General features: G+C 38.8%; 2 protein-coding genes across 4 annotated transcripts in view; one reads left to right on the top strand and one right to left on the bottom strand.

Annotated features, from left to right (window-relative positions):
* The first annotated feature begins 471 nt into the window (after nucleotides 1–471).
* Nucleotides 472–5386, top strand: SGO1 (shugoshin 1). Its single transcript, XM_009086367.4, has 9 exons — nucleotides 472–729; nucleotides 1062–1204; nucleotides 1287–1483; nucleotides 1895–1999; nucleotides 2469–2533; nucleotides 2696–2835; nucleotides 3399–4244; nucleotides 4434–4608; nucleotides 4838–5386. The coding sequence occupies exons 2-9, from the start codon at nucleotides 1069–1071 to the stop codon at nucleotides 4968–4970; spliced, it is 1797 nt and encodes a 598-aa protein (XP_009084615.1). The 5' UTR covers nucleotides 472–729; nucleotides 1062–1068; the 3' UTR covers nucleotides 4971–5386.
* A 1111-nt stretch (nucleotides 5387–6497) lies between these two features.
* The window catches only part of KAT2B (lysine acetyltransferase 2B), a 40472-nt gene continuing 33474 nt past the window's right edge, over nucleotides 6498–13495 (bottom strand). The window contains exons 14-18 of one of the 3 annotated variants that reach the window (XM_018909773.3): nucleotides 13045–13159; nucleotides 12244–12280; nucleotides 11821–11884; nucleotides 11639–11723; nucleotides 6498–8508 (exon numbers count right to left, since the gene is read on the bottom strand). In XM_018909773.3, the coding sequence (XP_018765318.3) occupies nucleotides 8315–8508; nucleotides 11639–11723; nucleotides 11821–11884; nucleotides 12244–12280; nucleotides 13045–13159 (495 nt within the window). In that variant the 3' untranslated portion in view covers nucleotides 6498–8314. The other 2 variants (XM_030231567.2, XM_050970533.1) reach the window with 2 other exon arrangements.

Genomic DNA, 13495 nt, shown 5'->3' with positions numbered 1-13495 from the left:
GTCTGTTTCACAAGCCAAGCTGCCTGGGTTCTGCAACAAACCTGCCGCTCGAAGTCAGAGACACCAAAACCTATTTCAGAGACTTTAACACTCCCACCCTCACCCATCAAATTGTAAAGACACTGGCTTTCCTCTCGCCCTTGTCCTACACTTCACGGCTCGGCCGTGGTTAACTCTCACAGTGCAGCTCCAAAGTGTGAAAGGCTCATCCTGCTACGGCTGCAAGAAGGGGCCACAGGCAATGAAGAACCACAAATTAATGAGTTAAAATGAGGAATTAAATTAAGGAGTTTAATTACGGAGTTAAATCTCCCGACCCTGCCCTTTAACCCTCCGCCCCGCGGTTACTGAGGCGACGCCGGAGGTGGGCGGGGCCAGGCGCGGGTGCGCGCGGCGCTCGCGGCGTGACGCGAGGCTCGGAGCGCACCAATGGGAGGCGGCGGCGGCGGCGTTTGAACGGCGCGCGGCGGCGGCGGTGGTAGCGGCGCTCGCGGGTGGTGCGGCCCCGCGGGGCCGAGCGCGGAGCGGGGCACAGCCGAGCACAGCCGGGCCGCGGGGAGACGAGGCGCTGGACGTGGGCAGAGGGGGAGCACCGAGCTGCGGGACGAGGGAAAATCCAGGCCGCTGCTGCACCCGGAATCGTGTGGCCCTTCCGCCTCCGCCGGGGGCTTGAGCGGCCGCAGCCGGTCGAGGGGAGGGACCTCGCTCTGCGCTCGCCCTTCCGAGGAGGTACGGCCGGCCCGTGCGGGGTGCTGGGACGCTGTGCCTGCACTTAGAGGAGCTCTTGGCCCCAGGTGTTTAAAGCCCTGCCCGGCCCTGCCGCGGGCACCGAGCGCTTTGCAGTTCAGCCGCCGCGCGGTCGGGACAGCGGCCTCGCTGCAGCAGCTGCGGTGAGAAGGGCCAGAGCTGCGTGTCTTTTCCTGGTCGTGGGACTTTGCTGTGTGTGTTCCTCCGCTGAAAACTGCCCCCAGCTTCACTCGTCTCTCCTTGGGCCTTTTGGCGTCGGAGGCGCGTGGTGCAACCCCAGCTTCGTGAGTTCCTCACACTCTCTACTTTTAAAGGTAGAAGATGGCAGAACAATCGAGGAAGTCCTTCAAAGACAGTCTGAGTGATATAAAACAACGGATGAAAGAGAAAAGAACTCAGAAATGGTTAAAGCTGGGTAAAACTACCCAGTTCTCCACCATAAAGGCCAAAAGAGCAAGTAAGATGTTTAAATATTTTAGGATTTATAATTTATGTGTTTTCTTTGAATCCCATTTTAAATACTCGCTGTTGTGTTGCAGCCAACACCTCCAACAAAATGAAGATCATTCAAGCAAACAACAGAGATCTGGCTCTATCCTTGCAAGAGCACAAGCTCAAACTGAGGGATGCTGAAGCTACCATTCTTCAGCTAAGGAAAGAATATCACATTTTGAAGGCTCAGATGTTTGATTTGCAAAGAAATCATAGGTACCAGCAAGAACAAGGACGTGTGGAGGTATTTTTAATAATAACTATATGAGCTGGTGAAGCTGAACATCAGAATCTGTACCAATCTATTTATAGATATCTTTATGATCTTAAATGTTTCATAAAAGATTAACTCAGTATGTTCAACGGGGTTTTTTTCACCTATCTTGGTGTGCTGGTTTGGATACCTTGACACATGGTAATGAATTTTTTTTTCTCACTATTGTCTTCCATTTACTTAAAATAAGAGAGTTTAATTTTTGTTAATTAAGATTTTATGTTTACTCTATTTTCTGTGAATTTTGTAGGGAGCTTATCACGTGTGAAGGCACCTGACAGAGATTTCTTCAGATTTTAGTTATCTCATAATGCTGATAAGTTTGTTGTTAATACTACAGTATGATAGTAACAGTGTTACTATTCTTCCTTTGTCCATTAGAACCGACTGTCAGCCTTGAATGAGATAATTTCCAAAGTCTCTCAGAATTTACTGGACTCAGTCACTCTCCTTGGCCCAGCAAAGAACTTGTGTTCCACAGACATAGTAAGTGCCTTTTCCTCTTGAGGAATGGGACTTCTGTTACTGATTGCCTTCACTTCTTCCACCATGGATGCATGTAGATTTTTAGATCTGAGCCCTAGTTCAGGGGAAGGACTAGTCCCACATTTCCCAATACCCTGGGGAGCACACTGTGGGGGGTGTGTCAGTAAGTTATAAGTGGGACTGAGGCTCTGCTAGGCAGTGATTGGAGCACCCTTATTTTCTGGGGTTTTATGCTCAGTTCCTTCCCCTTTCTGCTTGCTGTAGGATTGAGCTGGGGATGAATGTGCTGATGTGCAGAGGCTGAGAAGGTGGCTGGCTAACACCCACAGCAGTTGGTGTTAGCTAGACAGAAAGAGGGTCAAGGGCCTCTTTGGTGCTTCTTAGGGTAACTTGGCTGTTGTCTAATATTTGTAGATGGTGTGAGCTTGTTTCAGCCATTTAATAACAGTAAGACTTATTTTGTTGACAGAATCAAAGAGTGCTTTCTTCAAGTCCTGGAAACAGTTGCAGTGTCACAGGACCAACACATTCAATGTAAGTATCATTGATTAATGCCCGTCTATGTTTGGAAAATATGTTACAGGAAGTTTAATTTTCTGACTGGAAAAAGGGAAGCAACCCAGTGTAATGAAAACTGTTGCTTGTGTTAAACTCTATTTCTGTTCAGTAAATTACTACCTTTGGTATTTTCTCTAGAGGACCTCTGAAGTGTGTTCTTGAAGATGGTCCTGTACTTCCAAGCGGGATGGAAGCTGGTGGTGACAGAAATTCTTTGTCAAAGATCTGTGTGGAATCTGACAGTGACATTTCCTTTACCAAAATAATTCCAAGCGAAGGTAACTAAAATCAAAGTACCAGACATTGCTCTATTTTTGAACTAGGAAAACAATGTGTGAGTACAAGTTTAAAAAATTGCTGCTTTGAAGGATCTGATAAGTAACTTTCTGCTTCTTGTCATAAATACTAATGCTGTCCACTGGTAAAATGTTTGAATGAAGATTCCCAAGAAAATGGGGAGGAATTTAAAACTACTTTATCTTCTCGATAGCTGCAATCCAGTTTCGTTATCTATTAAACAGTTCAATCAAGTAAAATTGCCTTTATACAGTCATTAACATTTGTGAAATCAATAAAAACTTGTTAACAAAGCAAAATACTCAGGAAAATAAATGATCTGTAAATAACCTTTCCAAAAGGAACACTTTAGAGGAAAATACTAGTGCTATATTACCTAACTTCTTTCTGCATGGAAGCTATATTAAACAGGGCTTATCTCAATTGCGAAATTCTAGTTTATAAAAATCTGGAGAGAAAAGCCAAAGAATAGAATGACTTTTTGCACATCTTAACATGTTTTTTCTGTTTGCCTTTAATATGACATTTTCCCTTCAACTACAAGGACAGCCACCTGATTTTCATCTGAACAACACCGAGCCAGAGCTGGAAAATGTTTCTTCAAGTGTAAAGTTTGGATTTGGTAGCATGTTACCAAAAAGTGTATCCACCAGACGTCGCATTTCGACGATGAGGAACCCTGATTTAATTTGTACTGGTGTCTTGGACCATTTAGAAGCACCCTATTCAGTAAAAGAACTTTCTGAACAGGATGAAATTAGGCTTGAGGAAAGTCTAGAGAAGTGTGCTACAGAAAATATAAATGCAGCTGTTCCTCACTTGAATGAAAGCAAGGTTGATTCAGAGCTGGCATTGAGGCAGAAAACTTCTGAAACTGCACAGTTCCAATTGAAACGTAATTCTGATCTTAAACAACCGGAGTGTAAAAGCAGAGAAAACCCTCAACGAAGGAAAGCAAAGCATCAGAAAGGAAAACTGGAATGGCCACTTAGTTCCCAACAAAGACCAGGAAAACTGGGTAAAGAAGCTTCTAAAGAAAAGCAGAATTTCTTGGGTGGCATCAGTGATGCTTATGACTTTCATTTGGAAGAGAGTATCCATCTTACACCTTTTCGACAAAACAAGGCAGATGACAGCAATACTGAAGTGGAGGATGAAGAAGACTCAGCTGAAACCAATACCATTGAGTCAAGCAGTACTGCAGGTGACTCAGATGACAGCCTCTATGAGCCTTACAAGGGTAAATCAAAGAAAAGGCAAAGTTCAGTGGATGAGAGCCGTATGTCACCAATCCATCCAAGGCCAAGGTCTAAAAGATGTTTGGCACAGCATGAGCGGAAGCTCTGTCATGAAGAAGAGACTGAAAACAAATCAAGTGATAAGTCTTTTAGTAAGTACAGAAAGTGTTCTCTAATTGATTTTGTTTTCTTGAAAGATAACATTGTTTTGAGATTTAGGCTTTTTTATTTTAGGGTTTTTTTTCTAACAGCAACTAAAAGAGTAATATTTTAAGAATGGTTAGATTTTCTTTAAAGCTTGCTTATCTGAATGAACTGAACTGTGCCTAATTTGTTCACAGAGCAGTCTTCTGAGCCATCTCGTGGGCATCTCTGTGATGTTACCAATACAGCTGCAGTGCTCCCCAGCTCTGGGGATGCAGAAATTGTCCCTGAAGGTGAAGAACCTCAGTCTCCAAAACGCAAACGGCGAAGCTGTGCTGTTACTGTGAACTACAAAGAACCGAGTATTGTAGGGTAGGTGTCTTGACTTCTCAGTTTGACATAAATATCCATCCAATAGAGGATTTGAAAGGCTTATTTAGATTTTCAAAATAAGACCTTAAAAAAAGAGCTCAAAGAACTCAAAATCTAGAGTTAATAATGCAGCCAGTTTGTGTGAAATGAAACTTACTTGCTAAAAGTTATTGTTTTAAGTGATGTAGGGAACAGAACTCAGTTTTTGCCCTTTTTTTTTTCCTAACAGGAAACTCAGGAGAGGAGATCCATTTACAGATACTAAGTTCCTGTGTTCTCCAATTTTCAAGCTGAAAAGAGATGCTAAGCGACATTCCCATAAGAAAGATTCTATGAAAATATCCAATGAGATAATTGGTTAGTTGTCTTTGAGATTCTCAGCAAAACCATGCTTCTGCCATGAAGAAAGTAATTTCCTGGATGAAATATTTTGTTGTACAATGTGTTATATAAATATGTAAATAGTTGTGTGTCTAGTATTAAGGAGATCAGATTAAGGGGGCCTGGATTTATTCTAGTGACTTATTTTTAATTATATGGATTGATTACTTTTATAACTAAAGTGATTCTATTCAAGTTCCTTTCTAACAGATCTAGGGGTATATGAGAAATCTCTGATGGATAAGATGGTGAATGTCGTTGTATGGATGAAGTTTAGGCACTTAAAATGTTTTGAGCAACAAATACTTTTAATAACTGTGTTTGTACAGATTTTGTTTACGTGACGGCTGTAGTTTCATATCAAATCTTATAATAAACATCTTAGTATTTGGAAACAGCTCTGAATTAATTGGTGTTCTTTTGGCAGTTTCCATAGTTGCTCCAAGAGCACTAATGTCAGCAGTGGCCATTACAGGCCTGTGTACTCTGTGTACAGGCCTGTGGTGATATAAGCACTGTTTGGAAGCAACTCAGCAGCTGCAATTTGATTCTGTAGCTGCAGCTCTCAAAAGCAGCAGTTTAGGCTTAGTTGGTCCTGCATTGAGTGAATGCAAGTTAGCATCAACCAGACAGAAACAAAGCAAATTTCTTGTAAAGGTTGGTGAAGAAAGCTCCACTTGGATCCCAACTGTTGTGGGACGTTTATAACAGTCTATAATAATTTTGTCCCTGCTTTGCCCAGTGCCTTTCCCAGAGGAAGAGGTGCCACACTAGGCCGCATATGAGAAAAGTGTTATCAACTGTCCACCACTCAAACTGCTTTCACTTTGCTTAAGACACACTTGAGTATTAACAGGTTTGTGAATACCCAAATAAAAGTTTTTGTGTTTTCCCATTCTAAACACCTAATGGGAAAACACAAAAACTACATGCTCTTCCTTTGTTTTGTAAGACTGCCTGTCCCCCTTCAAAAGGTGCAAGATCTCTCCCTTTCAATAATAAAACTATTACTTACTATTTTATTTGTAACTTCTTCCATGATTCTCTATTAATAACAATACTAGCTCCAGCTACTGAGGGTTTGAAAATGGTTGATAACAACATAGCCTTTAGATGTTTGAATAGAAACTTAGTTTTTTACCTTTGTGCCCTAAAATTCTAGCCATGGGGCCTCACCATTTCAGTCTGGAGTTCTAGGACTAGAGGTAGAGTGAGTGGTTGAACTATATTGGTTAGAGCCTGGTCCTAAAAATGCCAAGGTTGTGGGTCCTATCTCTGTATCAACCATTCATGTTAGAGGTGCACTGAGTGGTCCTTGAGGGTGTTCTGTGAACCTCAGGTGCTTTTTCAGGAAATAAATCTGCAACAGCTGTTTTAGCAGAGAGAGAAAAAGAACAGGGTGAGTGTAGAGCAACCCAAGGCAGGGTGTGGTGGGTCTGGGTAGGTTTTGAGCAAGCTTTAAAAATTGAAGTGATGAAGTACCAAGTAATGAAAAAAAGAGACCAAAATAGGGTTTTGTACATATATAATTTAAAACTATTCTGTACCAGTACAATATATTAATTTGACAAATGTAAAGTTCATCAGCTGTTAAAGCATTTGCAAAACCACATATCCTACCATAACTTTATTGCACAGTATCTATGAAAATATTAATTCTTAAATTAGAAAACACGTTTCAATATAGAAGAGACAATCTGATTGAAAGACGATAAGAAAATCTACTCTGAAAATAACAAAAATTCACAGGTTACCAAGCTTAACAGGTGCATCTGTAGGCCCAATCTACAAAACAGGTCTATAGTATCCTGTTCTGGCTATTAAAGTACTCACTGTACCTTTGTTATAGATCCCAATGTAGGGCAGACTAAATTCATACAAAACACGATGGCAAGTCCAGCATTAACATTTTGAATACCTTGGGTACCACATTTACTACTTCTAGATAGTTCCTGACATCTCCTTGCTGAATTGATCTGTGATCTAACATTGCACAGGCATTTTGCAGGAATAGATTCTTTGACAAAGCACAGGATTGGTTTTCTCTGTCTCATAACTTGAATTTTACCAGTGTAACATCTGTAAATATAAAACACCAAGAATGAAAGTTTAGTCTGTTTTTCACAAAAGCAGTTATAATTTACAAACTCTAATTAGAAAATGTCAAGGGACAGCTTTTTGGCCTGTACTGATCTCCATTAAGGATTTAGGTGTACCTCTAAAAATGTAGTGTAAGCAGCAAAATGTATATATATTATATGTATATATGAATGTGTGTTCCTTTTGAAGATATACTAAGAATTGTATAATGTTAATATGTTCCTGGGTCTAAATAATCACAGTTAATATGCATTTACAATAAAGCTTGGTAGAAAATCCAGTTTACCACAGAGCCAAGTATCTAAGCTCGAAGCTGTCCTATGTTGTCTTCCTTTGTGTACAATAGTCTTATTTCTGCTGAACAACCTAAAGAATTTAGCAGTGAGGAGTAGTAAGTAGGGTGGATCATGAAGTGCATAAAACCTTAACTCTACTAAGCCAATTAAAATTGTCTAGTAGATGCAAAGTAGTCTCTAAAGTTATTTTGGGTACTTATGTCCTGCATAAGCCAAGTCACTATGACATTGCGCATCTAGCCAGATTTTTTTTCTTTTTCCTTTTTTTTTTTTTTTTTTTTTTTTAAGAGTGGTTATGAGATTACAATTTGCAGGTAAAATATTTATCAAAACTGAAAATGAATAGAAAAAACTTGCATCTATCAAAGATCACAGGCGGTCCTTTTTCAGAACTGACTGCTCTTCTCTCACAGCTTCTCAACCAGCTGTTTCTTTTAAAAAATAATATCTTATAAAAAGATTCTACAAAGAAACAAGTGTTTCAGAACCCCCCCACACCTGTTGTTTTCCCTTACAATTTTCTTTTTTACTGGAAAAAATAATAAAACTTTATCAAATAGGTACTGCATTAGGTAAGCTATGACATTAGGTAAGCTATAACATCTGTTGTCTGGGAATTTTCTCTATCTTCCCAAACATGTGCAACTTCCCCCATGTTTGTGGGGTTTCTGAGGCTGTAGCTGATAAACTTATTAGGAACATAAGCTAATCGGCACACAAAAGAAATATTCCGTAATTAAATACATTATAAAGCATTTTAATAAAATAATTTTTGTAACTTCAGTATAATACATGTTTGCAAAACTAAAAGGGTTTTTAAAAGTGCTAAGTATTAAACAGAAGTTTCTTGAAAGTCCCACAACTCAGATATAGAACGGCTTTCCCTGTCCATAACATAGGCACACTATTTGGTTGTAAAAAAGACAGTGTCACTTGTCAATTAATCCAGCTTCTTTAATTTTTGTGTAGAAGAATTTCTCCAGTATATTGGCACATTTGTAGTATTCACTCTCGGGGGGGTTGTACTCTCTGCAGTTTGTAAAGACTCGCTGCAAGTCTGCCATGAATAATTTCTTAGACACGTAGTACCTGTTCTTGAGTCGCTCACTCATTGTTTTGAGATCTGCACAGAAGAAAAATAGATTAACAGCGTTGGATTCAAATACGTTTTGTGTGCAGTGTCCCTTCAGACTGATTTGCCATTTAACATGAACTGGCAAAGCTAGGATTTGGAATGGAAATTGCCTTCATCTCAGGCAGGGTCTGTATTTTAGCTTCAAAAGCAACTGAGCTGCTGGAACTAAGCAATACCTCAGCGTAAGGATGAATTTATGTAGCGTTTATTTTTAATTCTTTAAAACATTAAAGCTTTATTTGTTCTGTTCTCATACTTAGAGCTCTGAGTTTTCTGTGGTTAGTAGATGTCCCTAATCCTCTTCTGACTGTCCTGAGACAACCTGTTCTCAGCTCTGCTGGAGGAGGCCTTAGGGGTATATGGGCAAAGAATTCAAACATCACAAAACATGTACGTTGAACTAAAATCCTTACTGCTGTGCAAACACAGCAGAGAAGATACAGTGGTCTACACTATAAGCAGGATTTGTGGCCTTGAAAAAAAAGATAATTTTTTTTCTACACTCTACATATATTTTTATTACCTCTTCAGAGTTTATAGTTGTATATTCTTTTTAAGAACCATGTGAGAACTGATCTCCCCTGCTTTCAGAGCATCATGCAAAACATTTACTTACAGAACATTCTTTAAGAAGTGTTCTCCTTTAAACTAAAATCAGTCATCCCTAAAATATGTAAATCATCTGTGTTCTCCACATAGTCACTTTCCCAGTAATTCTCATCAAGCATTTTAAAATTCTGTCTATATTACAAGTGTTCTAGGAGTGAGTACAGGAATAGAAGTAGTGGGAGGTGTGCTGGATGCCTTGGCTTTTCTCACCTCAGATGCTCTAACTAGTTTTTTAGCAATGCTTGAGCCAGGCATCAGCAGCACTTTTGTGAAACAGAAGTAGTGGGAACAAAGAAGACTTAATGTCAATGAGTATTTCAAGGACACCAGAGACCAAAGACCTCCAATGCAAAGGAATTAAAATTTTTAACTTCAGATTTAAAAGTATGGTTGTGGTTTTGTTTTGGTAATGGTTTGGAGAATTTGGGGGGGTGGGTTTGGTTTTTTTAAGGGAGATTTGAATTTATTAAAAGAGAGGAAACGCTTTCAAATTGACAAGATGGGATTATTTAAGGAAAGTTTAGTGGACCTCACAAATACTTTTTCCAATGGTACAGAACTTGCCACTCCCTAGTTTTGCACAATATTTTGCAAAAGTAAAGGCTCATTCAGCTCCCATTAAGTCTAAAATTCAGGTGCCTCTACCTAAAGTAGATATCCCATAGACTAATTTTAGCACCCAGCTGAGAAGGCTGTTCAGCTGCCCTAAAGCAAATGTTGCCTGGCTAGAGAGTTGGGCTGTTCTCTAAGCACAGTGAAAGTTTGGTTCCATCTGTCACTCAGCCTTACAGCTATTGAATGCAAAAGGGAAAAAAAAACTCAAAGAGTATTGCTTGATACAGCACCTGAAAAACATTTAAAACAAGGTAAAAAAGCATTTATACATGAGAACTGACCTTAGGAGGCAGTAAAAAAAATTTACAGCCATACCTCTCAAAAACTGTACCATTTAGTCTGTATACAAACATAAAGGCAACTGTTCTATCTTGTCTGAGCAACTTTTTACAGTATCAGCATGCTGGCAGGGAGAGCAGAAAGAAATCTGAATTTGTCACAAATCAAGGCACAGTTTAATCATGCTTGATTCCTTAGCTGAAAAAACAAAGCAAAACTAAACCAAAGACTTCAGCTCAACCCTCAAAGTAAACTGCTGCCCCTACCTCTAATGTAATGCATCTGAACAAGGAAAGGACAGACAACATTCCTACTATGAGTTTTCCAACTCAGGTAAATTATTTGTAACCACTGTTCAGATTAAACAGATTTCTGAGCTAGATCTGCTCAGAATAGCAGACAGAGAAAACTCTGCCACAGAAGGGGACTCACATTCTTTTTCTTCATTGGTAGAAAATAAATTTGTGTTGGGGGTACAGGAAGCCAGCGATTGGTTTATTAAGTATATGAACATCTGCTATTTGGGAATGGTAATTTGAATATAAAAAATAATTAAACTAAATTGATAGACAGGGGCTTGGAGCCCATGCAAAGCAACATGAACAAATACTTTTATTCTCTGAGAAGCTGATTTCTAGTAGCCTGCCATGAACCTGTATTCATTCTCTAATGATATTAAAGGGTTCAGAAACTGTAATCAGAATAATAGAGGTGAGTATTGCGTAAATGAGAATTCTCTTTTAAATCTGGTACAGTACAAATCAATCATTCTTTAAGAGTATCACTGAATTATCATTAAAATTATACGTCCCAGAAGCTAAAAGCTGGGTTAGAAGAATTCGAAATAAAAACATTAGCAGTTGTGTACTTCCCTTTGCAAGCAATCCTACATAAACAACAGCTGTGTTACTTAGAAGTAAAAGTAACTAACTAACTAACTAACTTACTAACTTACTAACTAACTAACTAACTAACTAAATAAATAAATAAATAAATAAATAAATAAATAAATAAATAAATGTAACACCTCAGACAACTGTGGCAGATCTAAAAGATAAGGATAAAAGTTAACTTAAAATTAGTTGCATGAAGCATTTTCCTAAACTTAAATTGCAGCAAAGTATTAAGACTTACTTAGAAAACTCTGTGAGCTCTGAAAATATTTTCTCTATATGATTTAGATATCTTAAATCTGTATTTCAAAGCAACTCAAATGCCCAGGTGTTCCTGAAAGTTTGCCTTGCCTTCAGGTTTTTTAACACATGAGTAGAATCTGCAATGACCAGTTACCACATACAAGAACATATCCCCACAACTCACCTCCATCAGCTAGTCCTGAAAGCTTCTAGCTGACTGCACCATTTGAGAGCTTGCTAGAGCTCTCTAGGGCACACTAAGATTTCAGATAGGCTCACCACACATGTTTCACAGAGGTCACAGAGCACTCATCAATTTCAAATGACAGCATCACACTCTTGTCACTTCTCAGCTGCAAGGTATTCAGCTGCAAGTAACATATCTCTTTCACCATAAAACAATCAGATTAAAATTTATCTGCTACGTCTGCAGCTATAATGATTTTTAAACTCTACTTAAAAAATGTTAATGGCATTACCCATGGGAAACCTTATAACTTCATAATATCCAGGAGCTTCTGTTCTCTTCACGGGTTCCATGAAGGGCCAAGCGCTTTGATGGCTCTTTGGTAAAGAAAAAAGTAAGGTATCTAATATGGAAACTAGATATTGGAAATAATTTAAAAATCTTTACAGAAAGTAAACTAGAGCTAGCACTCACCTTGACTTGCTGCAGGATGGTTTTTAACGTGCTGTAAAGTTGATCTGGATCCTTGGACTCCTTACTTGAAGGAAAATAGAAATACAAAAATTTTAGTTTGAGTCCCTTATCTTTGCTCCTACAATTTGTATCTTACCTAAAAGCAACTCCAAAGTTTCAAGAATTTTATGGAAGAAATAAAATTTTAAACAAGCAAAAAAACCCAAACAAAAATCCTCAAAAAAGAACCCCACTCCCCAAACCACACTTGCCCATAATAAAAAATCAAATAAAAAATACCGCCAAAAAGCCACTTAGGAACTCATCTATTGTAGATTATTTGATTTCCAGTGGATGGAAGGAAATATCAAGTGGCATTGTTTAAAGACTTTTCTCAAAGGAATATCCCAACTGCTGCAACATTTGACTTTGTGTAGCACTTACCCTCTTTCTTTTCCGCTTGGTTTCCAGCCAGTCTCTCCTGTACACCAACAACATGAGATATTATATGGGAACTACAGTAGGTCAAAACATTAACTGAGTTATTGCAACTCAAAGAAGAAAAGCCATTTCAGCACTACTGCAGTAAAATAGGTTTGTTTTAATAAAAGCTACTCCTAATAAATAACATAACCATCTAGCCCGCAGCTCCATTCAATTTCCTACATGACTCTTCCACCAGACTGCTGAAAAGATTCTAAAATATTTCTATATGAAACACATTTCTTTTCAATAATTCAATGCATATTTTACTGCAACCCACCCCTGAAAAGAATAATCATGACAAAGTTATCTGATTTGACTCCCCGGGGACAAAGAATAAATTGAAGAAAAGCATAGCTGAAAAAAGTCCCCCAAAATATGATACTTAATTATTTTTAATTCTGTTTTGTCCTGTACATTCAAGCCTAGCACAGAAATCATTGTTGTTCAGGAGTACAGTGCATTAAAATGGTGCCAGAGGGAAAATGCTGCCTACACTGTGTTACAAATCAAAGAGGGATCACATATAAGTAAAATTATACACACGAACATAAAAGAGGATCAGCCTGGGATGCCTTGGGGAAATCTCAAAGACAGCAGTTGTAATGGAAGCACAACAATCTTCACAGAAATCAAATCAGCAGACCAAAACAATTACATTCTAATCAAAAAAGAACTATGTGGCTACATTAGTATTTCTGGTCTCAGACCTTTCTTGGGCTATTCTGCTTCTGTTCTACATTAAAAGAGATTGATACATACTAATTCCAGGAATGCTTTCTATAGGAATCTGCCGTACTCCATCTTTGAAGCAAGAAAGGCCAGGATAAACTTTTCGGATTTGAGCTTGTTTCCTTTCTATGAGCTTTTTAATGATCTGTAATAAAGCAGCAGAGAAAACAAAAAATAATTTATTTGATCTCAAGTCACCCAGAAGATTAATGCAAAACTGTGATGAACAGAAACATCCTCACTTCCTAACCTTGCAGTTCTTTTCCATGAAGCTGAAAATGGGGCTGAGCTACCTGACCAAACACTGATTCTGCAAATGTAGCTAAGTCTGTCAGCTATTTTGGCACAAATCTAGAAAAAAAGGAGTCATTGCTGGCTCTGTTGATCACAAACTGCACAGCTCTTGGGAAGACAGGAGCAGAGGCAGAGAAGGAAATTTTCTGGAAGAAGGTTTGAGAACTGGCTGTTAAATTTTAATAGC

This window comes from Serinus canaria, chromosome 2, assembly GCF_022539315.1.
Source record: "Serinus canaria isolate serCan28SL12 chromosome 2, serCan2020, whole genome shotgun sequence".
Taxonomy (NCBI): domain Eukaryota; kingdom Metazoa; phylum Chordata; class Aves; order Passeriformes; family Fringillidae; genus Serinus; species Serinus canaria.
The sequence above is the reverse complement of the archived record's forward strand: the minus strand, read 5'-3'. Positions and strand labels throughout refer to the sequence as shown.